The sequence below is a fragment of the Haliaeetus leucocephalus genome, unplaced genomic scaffold (assembly GCF_000737465.1).
Source record: "Haliaeetus leucocephalus isolate CR32 unplaced genomic scaffold, Haliaeetus_leucocephalus-4.0 Scaffold556, whole genome shotgun sequence".
Taxonomy (NCBI): Eukaryota; Metazoa; Chordata; class Aves; order Accipitriformes; family Accipitridae; genus Haliaeetus; species Haliaeetus leucocephalus.
In genome coordinates this window covers 6,685,972-6,705,832 of record NW_010972992.1, presented here as the reverse complement: position 1 = coordinate 6,705,832, position 19,861 = coordinate 6,685,972, and the positions used below count along the sequence as shown (strand labels likewise).

The 19,861-nt window shown below is 42.7% G+C and overlaps 1 protein-coding gene across 2 annotated transcripts; it reads left to right on the top strand.

The window, feature by feature from the left end:
- Nucleotides 1-114: 114 nt before the first annotated feature.
- On the top strand, nt 115-11,039 carry CCNL2 (cyclin L2). Of its 2 annotated transcripts, none has more exons than XM_010577415.1 (11): nt 115-591; nt 1,578-1,652; nt 1,938-2,047; nt 2,317-2,437; nt 3,691-3,755; nt 6,608-6,707; nt 6,793-6,897; nt 7,130-7,271; nt 8,086-8,203; nt 8,286-8,378; nt 9,661-11,039. In XM_010577415.1, exons 1-11 carry the CDS (start codon nt 268-270, stop codon nt 10,013-10,015), a joined length of 1,608 nt encoding a protein of 535 aa, XP_010575717.1. In that variant the 5' UTR covers nt 115-267; the 3' UTR covers nt 10,016-11,039. The 2 variants fall into 2 exon arrangements, with proteins under 2 accessions (XP_010575717.1, XP_010575718.1); XM_010577416.1 differs by lacking the exon at nt 115-591 and adding an exon at nt 985-1,148.
- Nucleotides 11,040-19,861: the final 8,822 nt, after the last annotated feature.

The following is a 19,861-nucleotide window of genomic DNA, read 5'->3' as shown; positions in this document are numbered from 1 at the left end:
CCGCCCGCCATGGGCCTTGAGGGCGGTGGCGGGCGGCGGAAGTCCCGCCCCCCCTCCTCGCGCTTTTCAAATTCCGAAGCGGTGCGTCACGCCGTTCCGTTCAGCCCCGGGGCTAACGTCAGGCGTCGCGACGGTCGGGCCAATCGGCGAGCGCCGCTTCGCCGCGTCCAACCAATAGGCGATGACCGGAGGTGGGCAGAGGCGCCGCCCGGTGGGGAAGGAGAGCTGAGCCAGGCGAGGCGGCGGCGGCGGCACCACCACCACAAAATGGCGGCCGGGTCGGGCAGCGCGGCGGCTGTGGTAGCGGTGGGAGGCAGCGGCCCGGCGGGCCCTCAGGCTGCCGGCGCTACGGCGGCGGGATCCGGTCCGGCGGGGAGCGGTGCGCCGGTGCCGGGTCCTGGGGCTGTGCTGATCGGCGACCGCCTGTACTCGGGGGTACTGATCACGCTGGAGAACTGCCTGCTGCCCGAGCACACGCTGCGCTTCACCCCGTCCATGAGCAGCGGCCTCGACCCCGATACCGAGACCGAGCTGCGCGTCACCGGTTGCGAGCTCATCCAGGCGGCCGGCATCCTGCTTCGTCTCCCGCAGGTGGGGCTGGGCCGCGGCCTAGCCGGTCGGGCCTGGGGACGGGGAGGGGAAAGGCCTCTCGCGGGCGACCGGGGAAGAAGGCCGCGGCGGGGCGGGGCGGCTGCGGGCTCGGGCCTCTGTTTTCCCCGGCGGGGGAGAGCTTTGTTCGGGCGGAGCCGACGCTCGATCGCTAGGCCGCCATCCTCGGTCACGGGTGTGGGGAAGGCCGGGGAGGTTGCCCCTTTTGGCCGGGCTTCGGGACGCGAAAGCCGCGGGGCCTGCGGCCTTCCCCGCCCGGCCGGGAGCAGGAAGCGGGTGATGTAACCGCTTTCCGCCCCCGCTGCCTCCCCGGGCCGGGCGGGGGCTCCCGCAGTGCCTTTCTTTTTTTTTTAATTTGGTAAGATCCGGGTGTGCGGAAAGAAAGACTTCTTGGGACTCCTGCGAATTGCAGCGAGCTCGGGAAGGTTTTGTTTCTTGGCGAACTCCAATCGCAAACAGCCTCGTTGCTTTCCCGAGTGTAAAGCTTCCCAGGCACCTTCTAGCTACCGAATCTCAGCTGCTCAAATTGTGTTATGAGTGTATGCAAATCGTAATACGGTTAGATTCCCCCCCCCCCCCCCCTTCCACGCCGAAAAAGTAAAAGTTTTTCTGGCATACTCTCATAACTTCCAGTTTTATTGGGTTCTAGTGTTTAGGTTGGTTTGTTTTGGTTTGTTTTTTTTTTTATTTATTTTGGAGCATCTTTTCATACTTCATAAAAGAAGTTTGCAATTTAATGTATGTATTTGACTTGCAGACAGTGTGGCATCAATAACATTTTGGGCAACTTAATTTGTTACTGAGGTCGGGGTGCTGGTTTTCTTCAGCTACCACTGAACTTACTCCCGTGCTTCACCATAGCTTGGCTAGTTTTCTGGGTCTTAAATCGGTTGAAATTGTTCTAGGTAATTTCTGTTTGGAACCGGTAGTTGTTTTGTTAATACCTGTTGTGGTTACTTCCTTTTTAGGTGGCTATGGCTACAGGACAGGTGCTATTTCAACGTTTTTTTTATACAAAGTCTTTCGTGAAGCATTCCATGGAGGTAAGAAAATATTAAAAGATGTATATGGCTACAAATGTTATTTAATCTTTGATCTGTTTTGGCAAGTTGTCATCTTAGATGTGAACAGAGTATTAGTAATTAGCCTGTAGATTTTACTTACCAATCAACATGATTTTACAAAGCTACGTAGTACTGATTTTGTCAAATTTTTAGCATTTCCTTGCTTTACCATCATTTTCTCTTGTTATCCCTCCTTAAGCTGTTGGAGGAGATCAGTTCCTGATTTGAGCAAAACATCAGTATCTTGCAATACTTATATTTCAGCATGTGTCAATGGCCTGTGTTCATCTGGCATCCAAAATTGAAGAAGCACCAAGACGCATAAGGGATGTAATTAATGTATTCCATCGCCTTAGACATCTACGGGAAAAAAAGTAAGCTTAGACTTTGAAGTATTTATGTTGGGTTTTAATTATTAAACTTCGTGGGCCAATGATAGTGTCATTCCCTGTTTCATAAATCAGGGCGCATCTTGAAGAGATCTTATGAAGGGGAGAAGTGCCTTGACCCATTTTACTAAGTAAATATTTTTGGTGGTATAAATAGTGATGTCTCTTGTTTTTACACGAATACAACTTTACCTGCATATGAGTACTCTTTGAAGTTATGATTATCTTCTTCAGAATTTGAAATTGTCTTGCAGAAAACCTGTGCCTCTAATACTGGATCAGGAATATGTGAACTTGAAGAATCAAATTATTAAGGCAGAAAGAAGAGTGTTAAAGGAGTTGGGATTTTGTGTTCATGTAAAGCACCCTCATAAGGTTTGTACTGTATAAGTTAACTTTTATAATTGGGTGTTGCACATGCTATAAATGCTTGGAGTAGACTGCCTAACTGCATGGAAGCTGTATGGTTTGTATGTGATAACGCTAGTTAATTTGGTAAAGCTAGCTTCTTATGATCCCAATGTCTTCTTTCTCATTTAAGAGAATCTTACTAGTTGGTCTTGTATCACTGCTGAATGACGACTGGAGGTGGATGCAGATGCTAAGTATTCCTTGAAGTCAAATTATAGAAGTAGGTAGCTTTGGTGTTAGAAAATGTCAACTAAACATAGATTCTTAAGCAGAAAGGAATTTGGAGAACTAGGATTGTGATAGCCTATTATCAGAAACATGGTGTGTCATGATCACTCCTTGTGGAAACATGCTGAGGTTATTAAACCTGTATGAGCTAGTTAGCAGTTTCTTATGTTCTAAGAAGTACACTCAGGTGTGAGGGGCTTCACTAGAAATGAGACAGTTCTCAATAGTTAAGTATCACGTGTCAATGCTAGGATGATACTTGAAAGATGCAAATGTTTAAGTTGGTGCTTTAGTACCATTAGGATTATGCCTTAAGTAGCTAAGTGTGGTAAAAGAACCTCCTACTTCTGTGCCAGCAGAACTTGGGGGTCTTGCTCTTTCTTCCTCTAAAAACTACTGCTGTCTCAAAGTCTTCCTTAGAAGCCTGCTTGACTTTCAGAATTTGCTCATGTTATCAGTACCCCAGAGGACAATTGTACTTGTCTGTTATATGGAATGAATTTTTGCTATTAGAGTAGCTTTTTTTATCTGCATTCTTGTTTTTCTTTCAAACCTAAGAAGACTAGAACTGAATGAACTAGTGACATGCAACAAGTTAGATCTGTTCTCGACAAATACTGTTACACTTCTGTTACTGCTTATTGCAGCTAGCAATATTTTCTCCCAAGTTACAGCTAAAAGGAATCGTGAGTTATATAGGAGAACATACCTAGCTTGAAAACAGTGGAAGACAAGACATCTAGATGAATGGCATGATGCCTGAGCTCAGAAGACGGAGAGCTAGGAAGGTCAGATCTGGTTGAGTGTCCAACTTTTGCATTGGAGAGCAGAAGCTGTGTGGATAAACACTGAGGATGTTGCAAACACTCTCTCATGTGGAGTGTTTTAGAACTTGAAAGAGAATAACAGATGCCTCATGGATGTCCCTCTGAAATAAATAGGTGGCTCTCAAGATTCTTGTTAATAACTCAATAACCCATATCTTCCAGATAATCGTTATGTACCTTCAGGTATTAGAATGTGAACGTAACCAACACCTGGTCCAGACTTCATGGTAAGTTGATTTTCTTTGTTATAAGAGACCAGCAGGGGCAGTAGCAGAAATATGTCACTTGAGGCACTCTGGGCAACATTGCTCAGAAATGATTGTGGGCCATGCCAGACAGTTCCAGTGTTTCTTGGCATGCCCCAAACTGCTACCCAAATGTTGATCGGCCTCTTAAGTTAGAGGCACTGTTTTAATGGTAAGGTAGCTTTCCACCCTGACTTCTCGCTTCCCTCCTCTCTGCTTTCACTTTTCAGCTGAAGGGAAAACGTTGAGTGGGTTATAGTGCTTCCTTGGTTTTTTTGTTCTTCAGAGAAAACTATGTGTAGTTAAAGTCTGTTACCAGTGCTGGGAAATGGCTTTTCCCAGGGCTTGAGCTTGATTACAGGTGTATCAAAAACTCAGCACAGATAAATTTCTTTTATCTATATGGATAATGCAAGATGTCAGCTTCTAAGACTGGATAAACTCAATGTTTTCATGTTTGCCAAGAAATGTCCTCTCCCTTGTCGCTCTCATTACAGTAAAGATTTGCTTGGGGGTGGGAAGCTTATGTAAAATTCCAGGTCTTAAACTGAACAAATAGATAATGCTTTTAAACAATAGTGCTTTTTAACAATATTGTGGTTTAAAAACCTTTAGTGAATCCAAAGCTCATATTTCTGCTGACTGAACTGTCTGGTACTGTGACCTGTGTGTAGAGAACCAGTTTTGACTTTTCTTTTCTGTACTCTTTTAATCAAAGGGTAGCCTCTGAGGGTAAGTGACTAAGACTTCTCCTCTGCTGCCCAAGCGCTATGGTGCAGGGATAGCTGCCGTCTTCAGTCAAACCAAAGCAGGCTCTACAAAGAGAAGGCTGACTCTAGACAGGTGGTATATACATGATAGTATAGTAACTGGCCAACTGCTTCTTGTGCTTATACTTTTTGACTTTTATTTTTATTGTGCATTTTGACTATTGTATATTTTATAACCTGATTGTTGAAGTTCTGAAAGATTTTTAATGTTCTATTGCTATAACTGTTAAAATGATGTATTCTTAAATGATAAAGCAAATTAAGGTGGGATCTAAGCCTTAAAGGGATGAATTAACAAAAACTGAAATCTAGTTTCCATTTGTAAACTAGCTAGGAAACATTTGAGTACATGTGTGAAGCTTGGAGTCAAATGTAATACTTAAAGAACCTTCCCACTACCATTGCATGAAGTACTCAAATGTGAGTTACGGACTGCTCATTACCGGTTTTCTACTTGTTATGAAAGGAGGGGCAGGTGAGGAGGAGGGAGGAAGTTACCCCAATTGAGAAATGGTTCAGATGTTAAAATAATGTATTTGTGTGCTGATGCTTGTTGCTTCCAGTACCTGAAAACTGGTGGATATCCAGTATAATTGTTTTTTTGAAATGTGCGTTTTTACAACACTACCTTTTTCTTAAAATATTGTGACAAGGATTCATTTCCTCATGTGTCTGATTCTGAGCCCACAGGGAAAATATGCAGAGGCCAAACTTGGAAGCAGACATGTTTTTCAATTTGGCAAATTAGAAAAAGGCTGTATGACTTCCAGATGTTTGAAGTACCACTTTTCTTTATCGCTTCTTTTGCCAAAAGGTTTGTGCTCTCTTTGTGGTGGGGCAAGAAAAGTAGGTTTTGAAGTTCCTTTCTCCGAGAAAGATGAGCTGATGTCTAGCATTGCTTCTCTGGGGTAGGGGTTGCTCTTTGTATAAACAAGAATGTAAGACAACTGGGGCAGGTGGGAGTATGATACTCTTGGGATTCAAGTTCCTTTTGTCTGTCCTATGTAAACTGGTTACAAGTGTCTGGACTGTGGTCTCTGGTTTGGATGGCTTGGGGGTTAGTGAATCCTTGTATACTGGGTACCCACATGGTTAATTACTACTTTGGGAAAGCATATTACTTTGAGGACTTTCTGTTGTGTTTGGTTTTAGCTTTTCCCCATCTGATACTTTGCTTGACATATGTGCTCAAAAATCTAGATCTTTTTAAGCACATCAGCTGACAGATTCAGAGGAAGTTACTTTGTGTATTTAAGATTTAGAAGAATAATGCTTAAGTGTACTGACTGGAATATATGCAATATTTTACAGTTTTCTCATTCTGTGAATATTCATTTTAAGCAACCTTACTGAAATGGGACAATTTGGAAACCGTATTTCATGTGCCAAAGAGGAGATCTGCCTGAATACTGAGTATTCTCCTGAATTGATGTTCCCAAACACCCTGATTTCTTCTGTGGCTGCTTTTTGCATCAAAAAGAATTCTGTTCTGGATGGAAAATAATGCTTCTGAAGGAAAAAGGGACCCCTTAAGTCTTCAGTGGAAGCTGACGTGTGCTGAAGTGGACTGCATTTTCATGGGAGAACTACAGGAGCTGCAGCTTTCAGCAAACCATCTCGGTTCAGCCCTATTGCAGAGAAACATGTGAACCTAAAAGTCTATAACTGAGTACTTCAGATTATATTGTATGTTGTCTTGATGAAAATAACTTGTCTATTGCATGAGAGCAGGCCAGTAGAGATCCAGAAGGAAAAGTGAAGTTAAAATTGGTTCTCTTTTCACAACTGAATTTTCAGCAGCCAGCCAGTCAGTCAATCAAACTTAATTTCTGACACATATCCCTCCCCTTGAGGGATTTTTTTCTTTTTTTTTTTAATTTTATTTTAACTTTTTTTAGTAAATTCATTCAACTTTTCTTTAGATTTACAGGAGCATAATGTTGAAGTCTAGTAACTGAATGCAGAAAGAAATAGTCCTTGTAGAAGTAAAAACAAAACAAAAACCCAAAAACTGCCCAACAACTTTGTAGTGCCATGCAACTTTGCTGATATCCTGTCTTTCAGGAATTACATGAATGATAGCCTGAGAACAGATGTCTTTGTAAGATTCCAGCCAGAAAGCATTGCCTGTGCCTGTATTTACCTTGCAGCTAGGACGCTGGAGGTGAGCATACAGTTCCATTAATTTCAAGTTTCTTAGGACTTTTAATAGGAGCAGAAAACTGAGCATGTCATCCCCTCCCTTTCAGATTCCACTTCCTAATCGTCCACACTGGTTTTTACTCTTTGGAGCAACGGAGGAAGAGATTCAAGAAATCTGCTTAAAAATTTTGCAACTCTATACTCGGAAAAAGGTTTGCTGCTTTTTCATACTGTGAGTCATCATTATTGTGAACTGCAGCTTAGAACATGAGTTGGAAAACCTTATCCCATTTGAAACTAGCTGCAAGCTAGTGGTACATTAAGTGGAACAGGATAGTAGTTACAGTGTCTGGGTCTCTTTAGATCCTGCCCCCCCCCATAAGTGAGTAAGCAGAAAGTCTAGTTTATTAAGTTTTGTCATAAGCGGTGCTCCTGTGTTCACAGGTTGATTTATCTGATCTGGAAAGTAAAGTAGAAAAGAAGAAATTAGCTATCGAAGAGGCAAAAGCACAAGCTAAAGGTCTAGTACCTGAGGGAGCCCCAAGTTTGGATAACACATCAGGATTTTCCCCTATCCCAAAAAATGGCAAGTAGTAGATAACTTGTTTTCAGTAACTCTTTCTCATCTTAAATGTATATTTACCTTTTTGGGATGCATATACAGTGTGGTTTGGGGGGGAGGGGATTGTTGGTTTGGTTTTGTTTTTTTTAAACTGGCTTCTAGCAACTATTTATGTGGCAGTTTGAATAGCATTGTAACTTTGTAATTTCTTGAAACAGATAAAGGTTGAAATCAAATTAGTCTAAAATTAAAGCTAGTTTAAACTTGTATAGTACAGGGACTTGCTTTTATGTGGTTTTGGCAATAAACTCAAACAAATACGTGCAATTGGCATGTTATGCTAAAGCAATATTAAAGCATAGGTATGATTAGGAGCTCTGGCAGGAGTAGTATTTTGGGGTAATGGGTGGGGAATATTTTCCCGCTTACTTGGCTGAAAGTTTTCAGTCTGGTGCATGTATTGCCTAGAAGATAACATTTACCATCTTCCTCCTCAGTTTACCCTTAAAAAGATACAGAATAATTGGCAAGAAAAGGAAGTTACTGTTCTGCCTTCTTGAAGTGGCTTTGAAACAGCAATAGTAATATTGCTTAACGCCTTGTTGTTACTTCAGTATTTTGGCAGAAGTGTTTCAGATTAACTTCTGCCTTCTGTGAACTTCTTCAGATCTACTTCTTGTGGGTGGTTGTGCGTGCACGTGTGCACATATATGCAAGCTACGTGTGTACAGTACTGATTATTACAAAGATGTTGAAATGGGGTGAGGGGAGGCTCTGGCCCTTCTTTCAGTCACTACACAGACTTTGAAAATGAGGTAACAAAGGCTTGTTTTTCTAGAGTCTCCAAAAGAGGTTAAAGGAAATAAGCCTTCACCGCTACCTGTTCAGGCAATGAAGAATGCTAAAAGGAAAACAGAGGGAGCAAAAAGAATGAGTTCAAATAGCCCAGTAAACGGGTAAGGCTTTCATAATGAAGAAGCTTATTTTTTCCCATGACTACTTCAAGCAAAGTAACTTACTGTTTATTGTCCCTCACAGCATTCAGAAAGGAAGAGAAAGCAGAAGTCGAAGTGGAAGTCGAGATCAAAGTTATTCAAGATCACCATCCAGATCTGCATCCCCGAAGCACAGGTATGTACTATTGTAAAAGAAGGGTTTGCTGTGAGAAGCTCCCAGACCAAAATTTCACAGAGCGAGCTTTGGTAGTTTCTCAGCAAGAGACGCTGTGAAATAACATAGCAGTATGTGCTACTAGTTAAAACTCCAGAAATGTTATGGCTAAGAGTTGTACTCTCTTGGCTCACAGGTCAAGGGAGTTGTGGTGTCTGACCTTGTCATATCTGTGCCAAATAAACTGAAAGGAGAGTGTGAGCATATTGAGACATTTCTGAATGTCAGCCTGTTCATTGGTGACATATAGCCCACCAAGCAGCAGGGTTGGTTTGGGCTCTTTATGTTTAGAGTTGGGTGTCTGTGGCTACAACCTCTAATGAATTACACTTTTACTGAACTGTACTGGAGTAGTTAAACCGTTTTCTGCAGTAGATGAACTCTTAACTCCAGCTGTAGTCTCATTGGCAGTTGCTCCTGCAAAACCTTCATTTCTGAAATACAAAATGATGCTGTTTTCTATCTAGTAGTAGAGGTTCATGCCCCTCAGTGCGAGTTTGATTTCTTATTCAACAGTCTGTATCCCGTTGGGTTTGGGGTGTGCTGATAAAAGTATAGCCTTCTATTAATGTGTATGTGGAAAAGACCAGAGCTAAGGTCTCCTAATTAAAATTCTTCAGTGTTGAATTCAAAATTGCATTTTCATAATTATCTGAATTTCGTGAAACATCTTTAAAATCTGCTTTCTGTACTGCCTTTGACTTTGAAGTTCAGCGTATAACCATGATACCCATAGAGGGGAAATTGGAGACAGAAAGGAACATTAACTGCGAACTTGGGTGTTTTGCTGACAGTATTACTATAACTGAAACAGGAGAAGCAGTTGTACCTTTTGTCTTATTGTTGGCAGCACTTTGAATCTGGCAGTTACTCTGAGCTATTCATGCATGTTTTCTAAGTAGTGAAGGAAAGAAATCTAAAGCTGAGACATGACTACTATACTCCAAACAGATATGAGTTTCTAAAAATCAGTATCTCTACAATAACCAGATGTGATCAAGTCTAGGACACAAGATTAGTTTTCATGGGGTACTGAACAACAGAATACAGAATCAGGTGCCTGGTCTCAAACTATGCTTCCACACCTTGGCTCTGTAAGTGAGAAGCATTTGTCTATATGGTACTTAAAGTGCGTATGTGTGTATTGTGACTACATTTAGGTGCTAATAGTAACGTGGAGTAACTCTGTTTAATATTAAGAAAATCATGTGTTTTCTCTCCTGTTCTTTTTCTCTTTCCATAGGAAAAGTGAAAGTTACTCCACATCAAGCGGTTCCAAGTCTCACAGCCGTTCTAGGAGCCGCAGTGACTCTCCTCCAAGACAGTTCAACCACAGTTCTAGCTACAAAGGTTCCAAGGTGAGAAGTTACAAGAAATCAAAAGACTACAAATACTCAACACACAAACCACGGAAGTCACGCAGCAGGAGTTCGTCACGTTCCAGGAGCCGATCCCGGGAGCGCTCTGACCATTCGGGGAAGTACAAGAAGAAGAGTCACTACTACAGAAATCACAGGCATGAGCGTTCACGCTCCTACGAGCGAGCAAGTCATCGCTATGACCGAGACCATCCTGGCCACAGTAGGCATAGGCGATGAATAAAGCAAAAAGTTCTTTCCTTTGGAATTTAAGCAGTGGAGCTCTTCCCCATTTGGTCTTTGCAGTATAGGGTTAACTTGGCTTGTAAACCACCTAGCTTGAGTAATGTCCATTCTGCTGGCAATTCTGTACTTACTATCATGAATCCAAAGGAAAGATACTAACGTGACAGGATGATGTGAAAAACTTAATCTGATAAATGTCTTGGTGACTGTTCTGCTGGCGTGTCACCTAATAACACTGCAGAACTTGTCTCTGGATGCTCCTATGCCTGCTCTTTAGTAATTTGCATACCGTAGTGCAGTGGAGTGGTATTTGGGACTTCCAGTTCTGCAAGCAGGACCTCTGTTGCTCAGTAATTGGAATACTGTGCTGAACAGTCCTTCCCTGTGGAACTAGAAGGCTCAAGACAGTTCATAAAAACCATTGGAGTGGCTTGGTGCTAACAAAGCTGTCTTTTCATACTGACTCAATTATGTTGTACAAATGTAAGGTGACTTTTTTTAGAACTGTTGCCTATATTAGGTTATATATGTGTATATATATTTTGCAGTGTTACAGTACAGTATGGGAATATGGCCTTACTAGCCTTTACACTTTATCCACAATGTAAATAAGCATTTGTTTAATACAGGTGGAAGATACATACAGAAAATTCAAAACTTGAATTCTATCAAAAGACTTGTGTAGAAAATTCTGATAAATGTGAAAGTATTTAGCTCTGTGTATTGAGAGTAGTATATTTTTATCTGTGCAATGCTGTGTGCAGGCCACCAGCTCATAAGACATTTCCTATATATACATTTTAAGTGGTTTGAAATTCTTTACTCAGGATCTTTGACACTCTGAAGAATTAGTAGTTTGTCAATCTGCATGCTTGTTGAAGAACAGAGCATTTAAAAAAAAAAAGAAAAAAAAAAAAGGCAAAAACCCCACAGCCCAGTAGTATCAGTTCTAGTGGTATATCTGAGCTGTTACTCTCATGCTCCCTAATTTCATTAAAGTATTTGATTTTCTATTAAATTTACTTGATAGTAGTTTCTTATGAGCTATACCACTGTGCCTACTCATAAGGAAAGAAATTTGGTGCTGAATGAAGAGATCATCAAATTGCAGTAGGTTTAAGACTAGCCTAAGTTGTTACACCCTGAATATAGGTATAGCAAATGTCATGCTGGGCCCATCCTGGTAGAGTAGACTGGTGTAGTCTGTGAAATAAGATGCTATTATTTGAGCCTTTCAAGCTCTGTGAGTAGGTCTTACTAGAACCACTGCCTACTGGTTAAACTTCCTCTGTCCGTTCTGGGGGAAACAAGATGCATGAGGTTTTTTTGTGGTCAGTCTTGCAGGTGCCTCAGTGTGACAGTGACTCTCCTAAGACTTCTTTTAAATCCAAACCAATCTCATAGCAATTTTCTTCATTTTTAATATGGAGGCAGGCCAGCTGAAAGGATTTGCAGTCAGCCTTCCTTTAGCCAACCTCTAGTCTACCAATTTCCTGAGCTGGAGGTTGCGTAGGATTATTCCGTGTAATTACCAGTGGATGTATTTGTGAACTTGGTTAATCTTTCTTTGAACCAAGTGATGCATTTGACCTCTGCAGCTCCCTTTGACATTCTGTTCCGTAACAGGAATTAACTACTTTACACAACACAGTTGCCTGTTCTAAATGCATCGTTACTGGATGGTTTCAGTGTGTGCCCTTATTTCCTGTGCAGGGGGAAAACTAGTTATTTCCTGGTCACCTTGCAGTAGCAGTGGTTGGTTTATAGTTCTTTACCATAGCTTGATTACATCTCAGCTGAGAAATGACAACTAATTGAGATGGGCAGCAAATAGAAGGAAAGCTCCTTGAAGCTTCAGCAGAGCACTGCTATGGAATGCAAGTTAATCTGAATCAGTTCCTGAATCAGCAAACTATCTGCCTTAACTTGACCTTTGCACACAGGTGGAAACTAATTACTTAGTATTTGATATGCAAAATAATTGAGTAGAAGCCAAAGTATTAAAGTAGCTCAGACATAGCGTGATAAAAAAAGTGACTTGGATCTATTCAAATATGAACAACCTGAAGTAACAATATTGTCTAGAGAGTTCCCATTTTAAGTCTTTATAATTCTTACTACCTGGATATTACTTGGAACAGGTCAACCTCAAATGTCCATTTACTAATTCCAGTTCTAAAAGGTAGTCAGTTTCCCCTGTTTAATTACTTCATTCTCCTGTGGATGCTTCTGGAATTGCACCTTGTCCAGTTCCTGAGGTAAGTAACGTACAGGGAGGCAGGTTTCACAGCTGCAGCCTCTTCCAGAAAGACATGAAGAGGAATTGCCTTAGTTAAGTCTCAATTCCGCTAGCTAGACGTGACCTTTCTGCAGCGCAAGTAGCGTGGACAAGGATAAAGGTAAGACCCAGGCAACGTACACTTTTCTATGTGAATGTAATGTCACTTGGCATAAAAATCAGTATCTGTGTTCTGTAAACTACTGTGCTTATGTACAGTGCTGAATAAATAGTAATCTACTTTCTAGTACATCTGTTAAAATCTGGAGAGGAAGAAACAAGGGAGAATGTATATTTTTACATTAAAATGGTTTGGTTCCAGAACAAAAGAAATTATATCACAGGATTAAAAGACATCCTGCTCTAGAAGAGAACAATCTGTCTTTACCAGCAAAAAACTGAATACAGACAGCTACACAGAATGTCTTGGCAGTGAGGTGGGTTTGGGAGAAGACGCTTAGAGTAGCTAGAGGAAGTGTAGGATAGAACTGTTGAAATATGGGGGCTGATTCACTGGATGGGAGTAGGTGCACCTCTCCTTGATAGAGGTGTGCCTGTTCTCACTATCTGGTGGTGTGGCACACAGCCATAAGGGCAGGCAAATGTTGTATCGTTTTACTCTCCTCAGGAAGTCCAAGAGTCACAGGTGTATTTGGTAATTCTAGGGGAATTTACAAGCAAGTAGTTTTTCAGCATTTACTGTGCTGAGTGCAAAGAAATGTAGTATCTCTCATAGTTCAATTTTTGTGTGTACACCCAGCAGTTACCATGTGCTTCAGATACCAGAAATTCATCGTGAGCAGTAATGGCTGTGGTCCTCCTCACATGTGTAATAATGAACAAGCTGTGCCGGTAACGACTGTAGCTGTTCTCTGGGAGATTGCAGAACTGTTGCAGAACACTTTGACTCGTGGAAGAGAGAAATGGGCTACATGTCAGTTTGCAGGGTGTAAAAATGTTTCGGAGTGGATGAACGTCTGTGATGGTTTTGGTGTGAGACAGCCACGGGGAACTGTTGAGACAACCGGGGGAAGTAAGTGCTGCTGACAACAAGCAAGCCAGAAGTCCCATTAATGGAGCTGACAGATTATTTTTTTCTCTTCTTGGCACCAGTTTGCATTTGTTCACTTAATCTTTTGTAAGCACAGTTCCTGTGGTAGGTGTCAAGTGGATGTGATTGGGCACAACGCTGCAAAAGAGCCTGGGAAAAAAAATCAGCCTAGTCTTTGGAGAAAATGTTAAAAAATACTGTGTGAAGTCATTTCCTTGTTCCTCACGTATGCTTAGCACCCTCTTGCAACCCTACTTTTTGTCTCTTTACATCTGATTAAGTGGCAGTTGCTTTTCCCAATGTTTCCTACAGAGCTGAAAGGAACAGGGCTGGTTTTTTGTCTGATTAGAAGAACATATTTCACCTTGGGGTCATCTGATGGGGTAGCAATCAGAAACCACTGATACTTGGCAGAACTGTGGTGGTTCATGTGAAGTGATGCGATGAGACAGTCTGCAACCTAACCGTGACTTTGGAAGTCACCTTTCTGTCAGCCAGGCAGTCAGTCCTGCACGTGAGCTCTTGGGGAACTTGTCAATTCTTCGGTGAAGAGCTTGCTTTCTGAACCTTTTAGTTCTTTAATTTCTACTTGTTTTCCTAGGAAGCGGAGCTGTATTTAGAGTAAATGATGTGTAATTCTGCTCAGATATTATTTCAGTATTTACTGAAGGATCAGCTGCTCTTTTCTAGATACCATTGGCATTTTATCTAGTGCATATTTCAGGAGGCTAGAAAAGTGCAGGCCTGCATTATGACTATGTCTATAAGTCCTTGTAGCCAGAAAATACGACAACCTCTGACCCGACCAGTTCCTCCAGCTGAAACCTGTGCATAGTGGTGTTACTGTATTTGTAGTTCTGAGACCAATCTTTTTACTTTAGCTCCCGCCAGCTACCAGCGCTTGTGACTGTATCACGCATCGTACAATGAACTTGTTTCCAACCTGTAGCCCTACTGGGTAAGAAATTGTGAGGGAATTTAAGTTTTAATTTTAAGAAGGCAGAAAAAAAATCTAGTTCTCATGGTTACAAAGATTACAAAACACAGAAATCGGTATTGGGCTGAGCAAACAGACAAGGAGCTTAGGTTTACCTAAAACAAAAAAAAAGCACATTTTTTTATGTATGTGCATGCATGTACAAGTCTTGGCTCCTCTTTTCTGAACATCTGAAGACTGCACTATGGCTCTTGTTGATCAGAATATCTCTCTCTCAGGTTACTCCTCGGCTCTTGTTGATCAGAATATCTCTCAGGTTACTCCTCTGTGATCTTTCTGTATCTGGTGTTCACATGTAATTCCTTCTGCTTGGAGAGAGGTTATCTCACTTGCTAGAAGCTTTGAAGGGACAGTGCTTGCTGAAACTGCTGACTTGCAAAACACTAGAGTCTTGGTGAGGCTATGGTTCTCTTTCCTCAGATAAAGCCTACCTGCTCTGCCAACACAGCCTAGTCCTTTCTTCATGGCAAATAATCCTCTAGGCTTCCTGGCTAATGTTTCCTTAACAATGGACTCCACAGCTATAAATCCAATGTGCAGGTGGATGGTCACACCTTCAGATCTGTATTTGCTCTGTATCAGCAGAGGGTCAGCCAACAAAGCTTTCCTTTTTCAGGTGAGAGCCTAAAGAATTATTTCCTCAATTATGGGACTTCTAGCCCAGTGTGTGCCAGGCAGGTGGTGACCAAGAGAGAAAGATCCCCCCACCCCGCGTGAGCCAAAGATAGGAAGCCAGTAGTTGACACGATCAAAGAAGAATTGAGTGAACAACGAAGCTTGGAATTTTTGAGATCAGGTGAGAAAAGCAAGTTGCATTTCCCTGTTAGGCATTTGGAAGAGAGGCTTTAATTGGGATTTACCGGAAGTTTCAGTGCAGACATTGTGCTGGGTGCTGGGCCCTTTGCACCTCTGGAAAATCAGCATGGTGGGAAATGGGAGAGAGGTTCAACCTCTGTCAGAAGCTGTCTACCTTTGTTGCTGAGCTCACTGCATGTGCCTCGAGTCTGGCCAGAGGTTTTGGAGTCCATTGCTACCTCTGAAGCCCGCTTAAGATCTGATATGGCCACATCTGAAGTACCAAAACTGATCATGGCTTTGGCTTATGGCAGAGTATTTTGTGCACCTCTGTTTGTGAAGGGTGGCTACTCCGTTCGTGTTTGACTTCCTAGAGTCTGCTGAAACTGAATTCTGCTGACCTGAAAGCTGTGGATTGGTGATTCGAAACCATTTAGTTAGAGGGAGTGTCTGGTTTAAACCTTATTTTGCTTGTTTTGCCCACAGACTATCACTCTTAATAATGATTTATAGTTCCACAAACACTATAAATATTCTGATATTCTGATATGTTCTTGGGTGGAAAAAGTGCCAGAGACCTGCAAAGAAAAAAATAATCTTGCAGCATGTCCTGCACAAAGACAGACCTAAACCAAAGAGGAGCTGAATGAATGGAGCTCAAATACAGAAACTGCAAGTAGCAATTATTTAAGAGTATTGCTTCACACAAAATAAATGTATTTTCTCCATTGTCCTGCCAGGTAGCTCCTCTCCAAGAGTTGCCAGGCAACTCTTGGTTTTATTGTCTTTAAAAGTGGGTGAGAAATTACTAAGCAAATTATTTCTGCCTCTGGTGTATCCAACTCAACTTGGGTTGAGCTAAACAGCGTAAAAAATTGCCTTATTAGACTGTGGTTAACAGTGTGCTGAAATCTGGACTTTACTTCAAGAGTTAGACAAAAGCAGGCCTGGAGGAACTAGCTTCGAGCACACAGAACTTGGTTAAAAGCCGTGGCAAACAGCAGTGAGAGCTGGAAAGGAGATGAGAAGACAGGACGGGCTGCCTGGATTCTCTTCGGCTGCAATTCAACTCTCCAGCTGGTGGAAGAGAATTCTCAAACACTGGACCTGGTTGCCGTTTGCCATCTCCAGCACAGCAAGGAGCTCCGGGCAGCATTTCTCTCGTACGTGCCTTGCTATGTCTTGTAACTTGGGTGTTTACCTGCTATTACTCAGAAAAAACGTCTTCCGAATGGGATGGGACCTTGCTCGCCCAAGAGAATCTGTCACCAACTCTGTGTGACCTCAGCCTATATGACTAGACCCTGTCCCAGTCTCCCCATCTGTAAAAGCAGAATAGGAGCTGCTTCTTTTTTTTAGAAAAACCTTGGAGCTCTGAAAAGCATTACATAGAATTCTGTACAGGTCAATTTTGTGTCTTGTGTATCTAGACAATAGCAGGGATTTTCAGTATATGTTTTATTTACTGAGAAAAACATCTTTCTCTAGTTAGACAGTTTCTACCCCTTCGAGAACTGCTCTGAATTCCAGACAAGAGACAAGCACCCTGTGCCTGAAGTCCTATAGCTGCACTCCAGCAGTGACAAAAGTGCCCTTGACTTCAGTGGGATTCGATCCTTTTTGTTCTACTGGTGGGAGAGTACTCCAAACGGCTCGATAAAGAGGGGCTTCCACTGACAGGACCCGGACTAGAGGAGGAACACAGTAAGGAAAACCTGAGAAATGGAAGGCAAATACCAGTGAAATAGAGTTAAAAAGCAACAGTTAGGGATTTAATCTGCAGTCAGCAACAATCACCTTTGAATGCAAGCGCAGCGCCAAGCACCGTGTAAAAGTGCCTGACGGATGTCTCGGGTCAGCAAAGTTGCGCTGTGATTACGTCAATCCTGATTGTAGCCCTCCTGCGCCGTGGCAGGAGTATCGCACACCCACTAGTGCTCGTGTACCAAACGGAGCGTACACACCAACACGAGCCCAGAAGCTGCTAATCCGAGCGCTGCCACCGTGGGCTTAACTCACATGCGCAAAATTCCAGCTATGCCCAGCAGCGCTAGCACTCATACGTGCTGACAGCAAGGACTGAATAAATTACAAGCACAAAGAGGTCGGCTAAGCAGTCTTCTGCCTGACAGGGATTTTTTAAAAAATTCTCAGAAACCAACACAATCCTGTTGGTAATGCACGAAGAGAATTGTTCTGAAATTAAGGCAGTACGCATGGGAAGGAAGGTAATTAATTAAACCACTTGGAAAAGAAGAGAGTGTTAGTGTTTGTGAGACAGAGAGAGATTTCTGGAACGGAGCTTTATTGGGAAGAATGGAGAAAAAGACAAGTATTGGTATATAGGCAAACTTACTGCTGGCTTGTTGCCACATCCAATCTTTGCACAAAGATAAGCTTTTCCCACTAGCTTTAGAGAACAGTGGAGTCTAATTCTGTGGATCCACTTTAAATAAAGGGTGATGGAGCCACACATGGGGTTTTGCATATGGCAGAGTAATAATCTGACATTTCTTTGATTTGTTTTGGTGCTCTGGAACCCCTCGATATTAGCCGCTGGTTTCTGGGTGGGGGTGTGTGAGTGCTAGCAGCTTATGCATGGCTGGATATGCATTCATTCCAAACCTCCATGGGTGAAACTGGCCTCTTATCTGCAAGGCTGAGCTAAGCTTTAGTGAGTGACTCCCACCCATCACTGTCAGGGTAATCAGCCCCCCAGGCAACGCGATTTCCAAAGCCGCTGAACCTTGAGAGGGTGGAGGGCTTGGAGGCCCTTCCCAAGGGTCCTATTGTGGAGTATCGCTCACGGTTGATCCCTTCGTGGCACGTGAGTTCCTTTCAGTCTTTAGAGCACTTTTCCTTACGAAAACAACGCCGTGGAGCCAGCAGAGGACACGATATGGAAATAGTAAGAGGGATATTCATACTGCCTGAGAACTTAGATACTAAAGCTGGGGAATTCCCTCTTTTTCCTGTATAGCTGATGGGTAAGGACAGGTAGTCGAATTGCAATTAGACTTCTCCAAACCATGCCATGGATGTGTCTGTCTCGGAACTACACAGGAATAGCAGCTGCCTAAACAACATGCCAAAGCGAGGTAGCGTGAACATGCTCTTACTCACTGTCAGCTTGGGCAAAAGGAAGCTGTTGTATAGCCAGGAGCTGGGGTATAACTCTCTAAATCCCAGCTGAGCGTCTGAACCTTGCTAGGGCCCAGGGAGAAACAACTGGCCTGACTATACTTCACGAGTAATAGGTGGCACTTGCATCCAGTGCTACTAACAGCTTGTAAGAAGCCAATGTGACTTCAAAATGAATGCAGCTAACCCAACCTCAAAGGACAGAGAGAATAGTATTTCTATGGGAGTAAGTCAGGGAGAGCGTAGTGAGGCATTTTCAACATCTCTTTGGCAGTCCCCAGAGACTTGATACAAAGCCAATTCAAAGCAGAAGAAAGCTTTCCGTCATTTGCCTTACCTATCACCGTAACGGCGCTCCTGGGCATTGCAAGACTGGCAATAGACTGTTGGCTTCCCTTTGTGAGCCTGAAGTGTGGCATCCCCAAGTCCATGCTCTGCCTTTCAATGTCCATTTCTTTCAGGTGGCCTGAGAAAGGTGTTTCACGATGCAGCTTTTCGCATTCACAGCAGGGAAAGGGACAACACATATGCAGTGTGAGTTGTTCCACGGGGAGTATGTTAAACCAACCAGTTCACGCTCATTAGCTGAGCGGTGGTATTTGGTGCTCTCCGCTCGTTATAGATGTGATGTGAAACATGGTGGCTTAAACAAGAGACGTCCGTACCGACCCATTCTATCTCCTGTTTGTCACAAGGAAAGAATGCATTTATGGGCCCTCACCACAGCCCCAGTAACACACAGCAAACCTGAAAAGCTGATTTGAGCCCAGTACAGAAATAATAGTCCTGGTTCCCAGCTGATGTCTATGGATACCCCTGCCTGGGAGTGAAGGAGGCTGGGATGCTTTTCAGAAACTATCTGAAAACCAACGTGGCCGTTTCCCTTTTGGTGCGAGTCATCCATCAGGTAGAGCGCAACAACTGGGTGTTGTCCCCTGACCTATGGCTCAGCGGCCTCAAGACAAATCATTTCACCTCTGTTATGATGGATATTGCCCTTATGGTTTGTTTGCAAAGTGCTGCGTATGTTTATGATGCCATAAAAAGGCAACGTAACACACAATTAAACACAACATACTTTGTATTTAAAATTTTTGCAATGGGCAAACACTTTGTATCCGCTAAACCTTGGACTCAGTTTCCTGCTTAATGTTAAGAACTCGAAGCGTTTGGCTCTGCGAGAGCCCGGGATTCTCTACTTGCTGAAGGAAGAGAGCAGGCTGGGGACTGTTCTGCGTGCAGAGACTTGGTATACCTGAAATAAGCATCGTAGTCATGACTTCGAATGCAAAGATAACAAAAACACTGATCAAGAAGCCACGTCACTGGGCAGCTTTGCTTGCAGTCCGCACTTTTTGTGTCTAAGGGCCTGAGATGCGAGAAATGACTGCGAGTATCTTGTCATCTTCATCTCACGCTGGGAGTGTGATGTGAATATCAAACCTTCTTTTGAGCATATTTTGAGTAATAGACATTTTCAGATATGCAGATCCTGTGTGTTACTTGGAGCTACTGCAGTTGTTTAGAAATAATGAAACCAACAAAAGGGAAATGGGGAAGACTCATCAGAAATTTTGG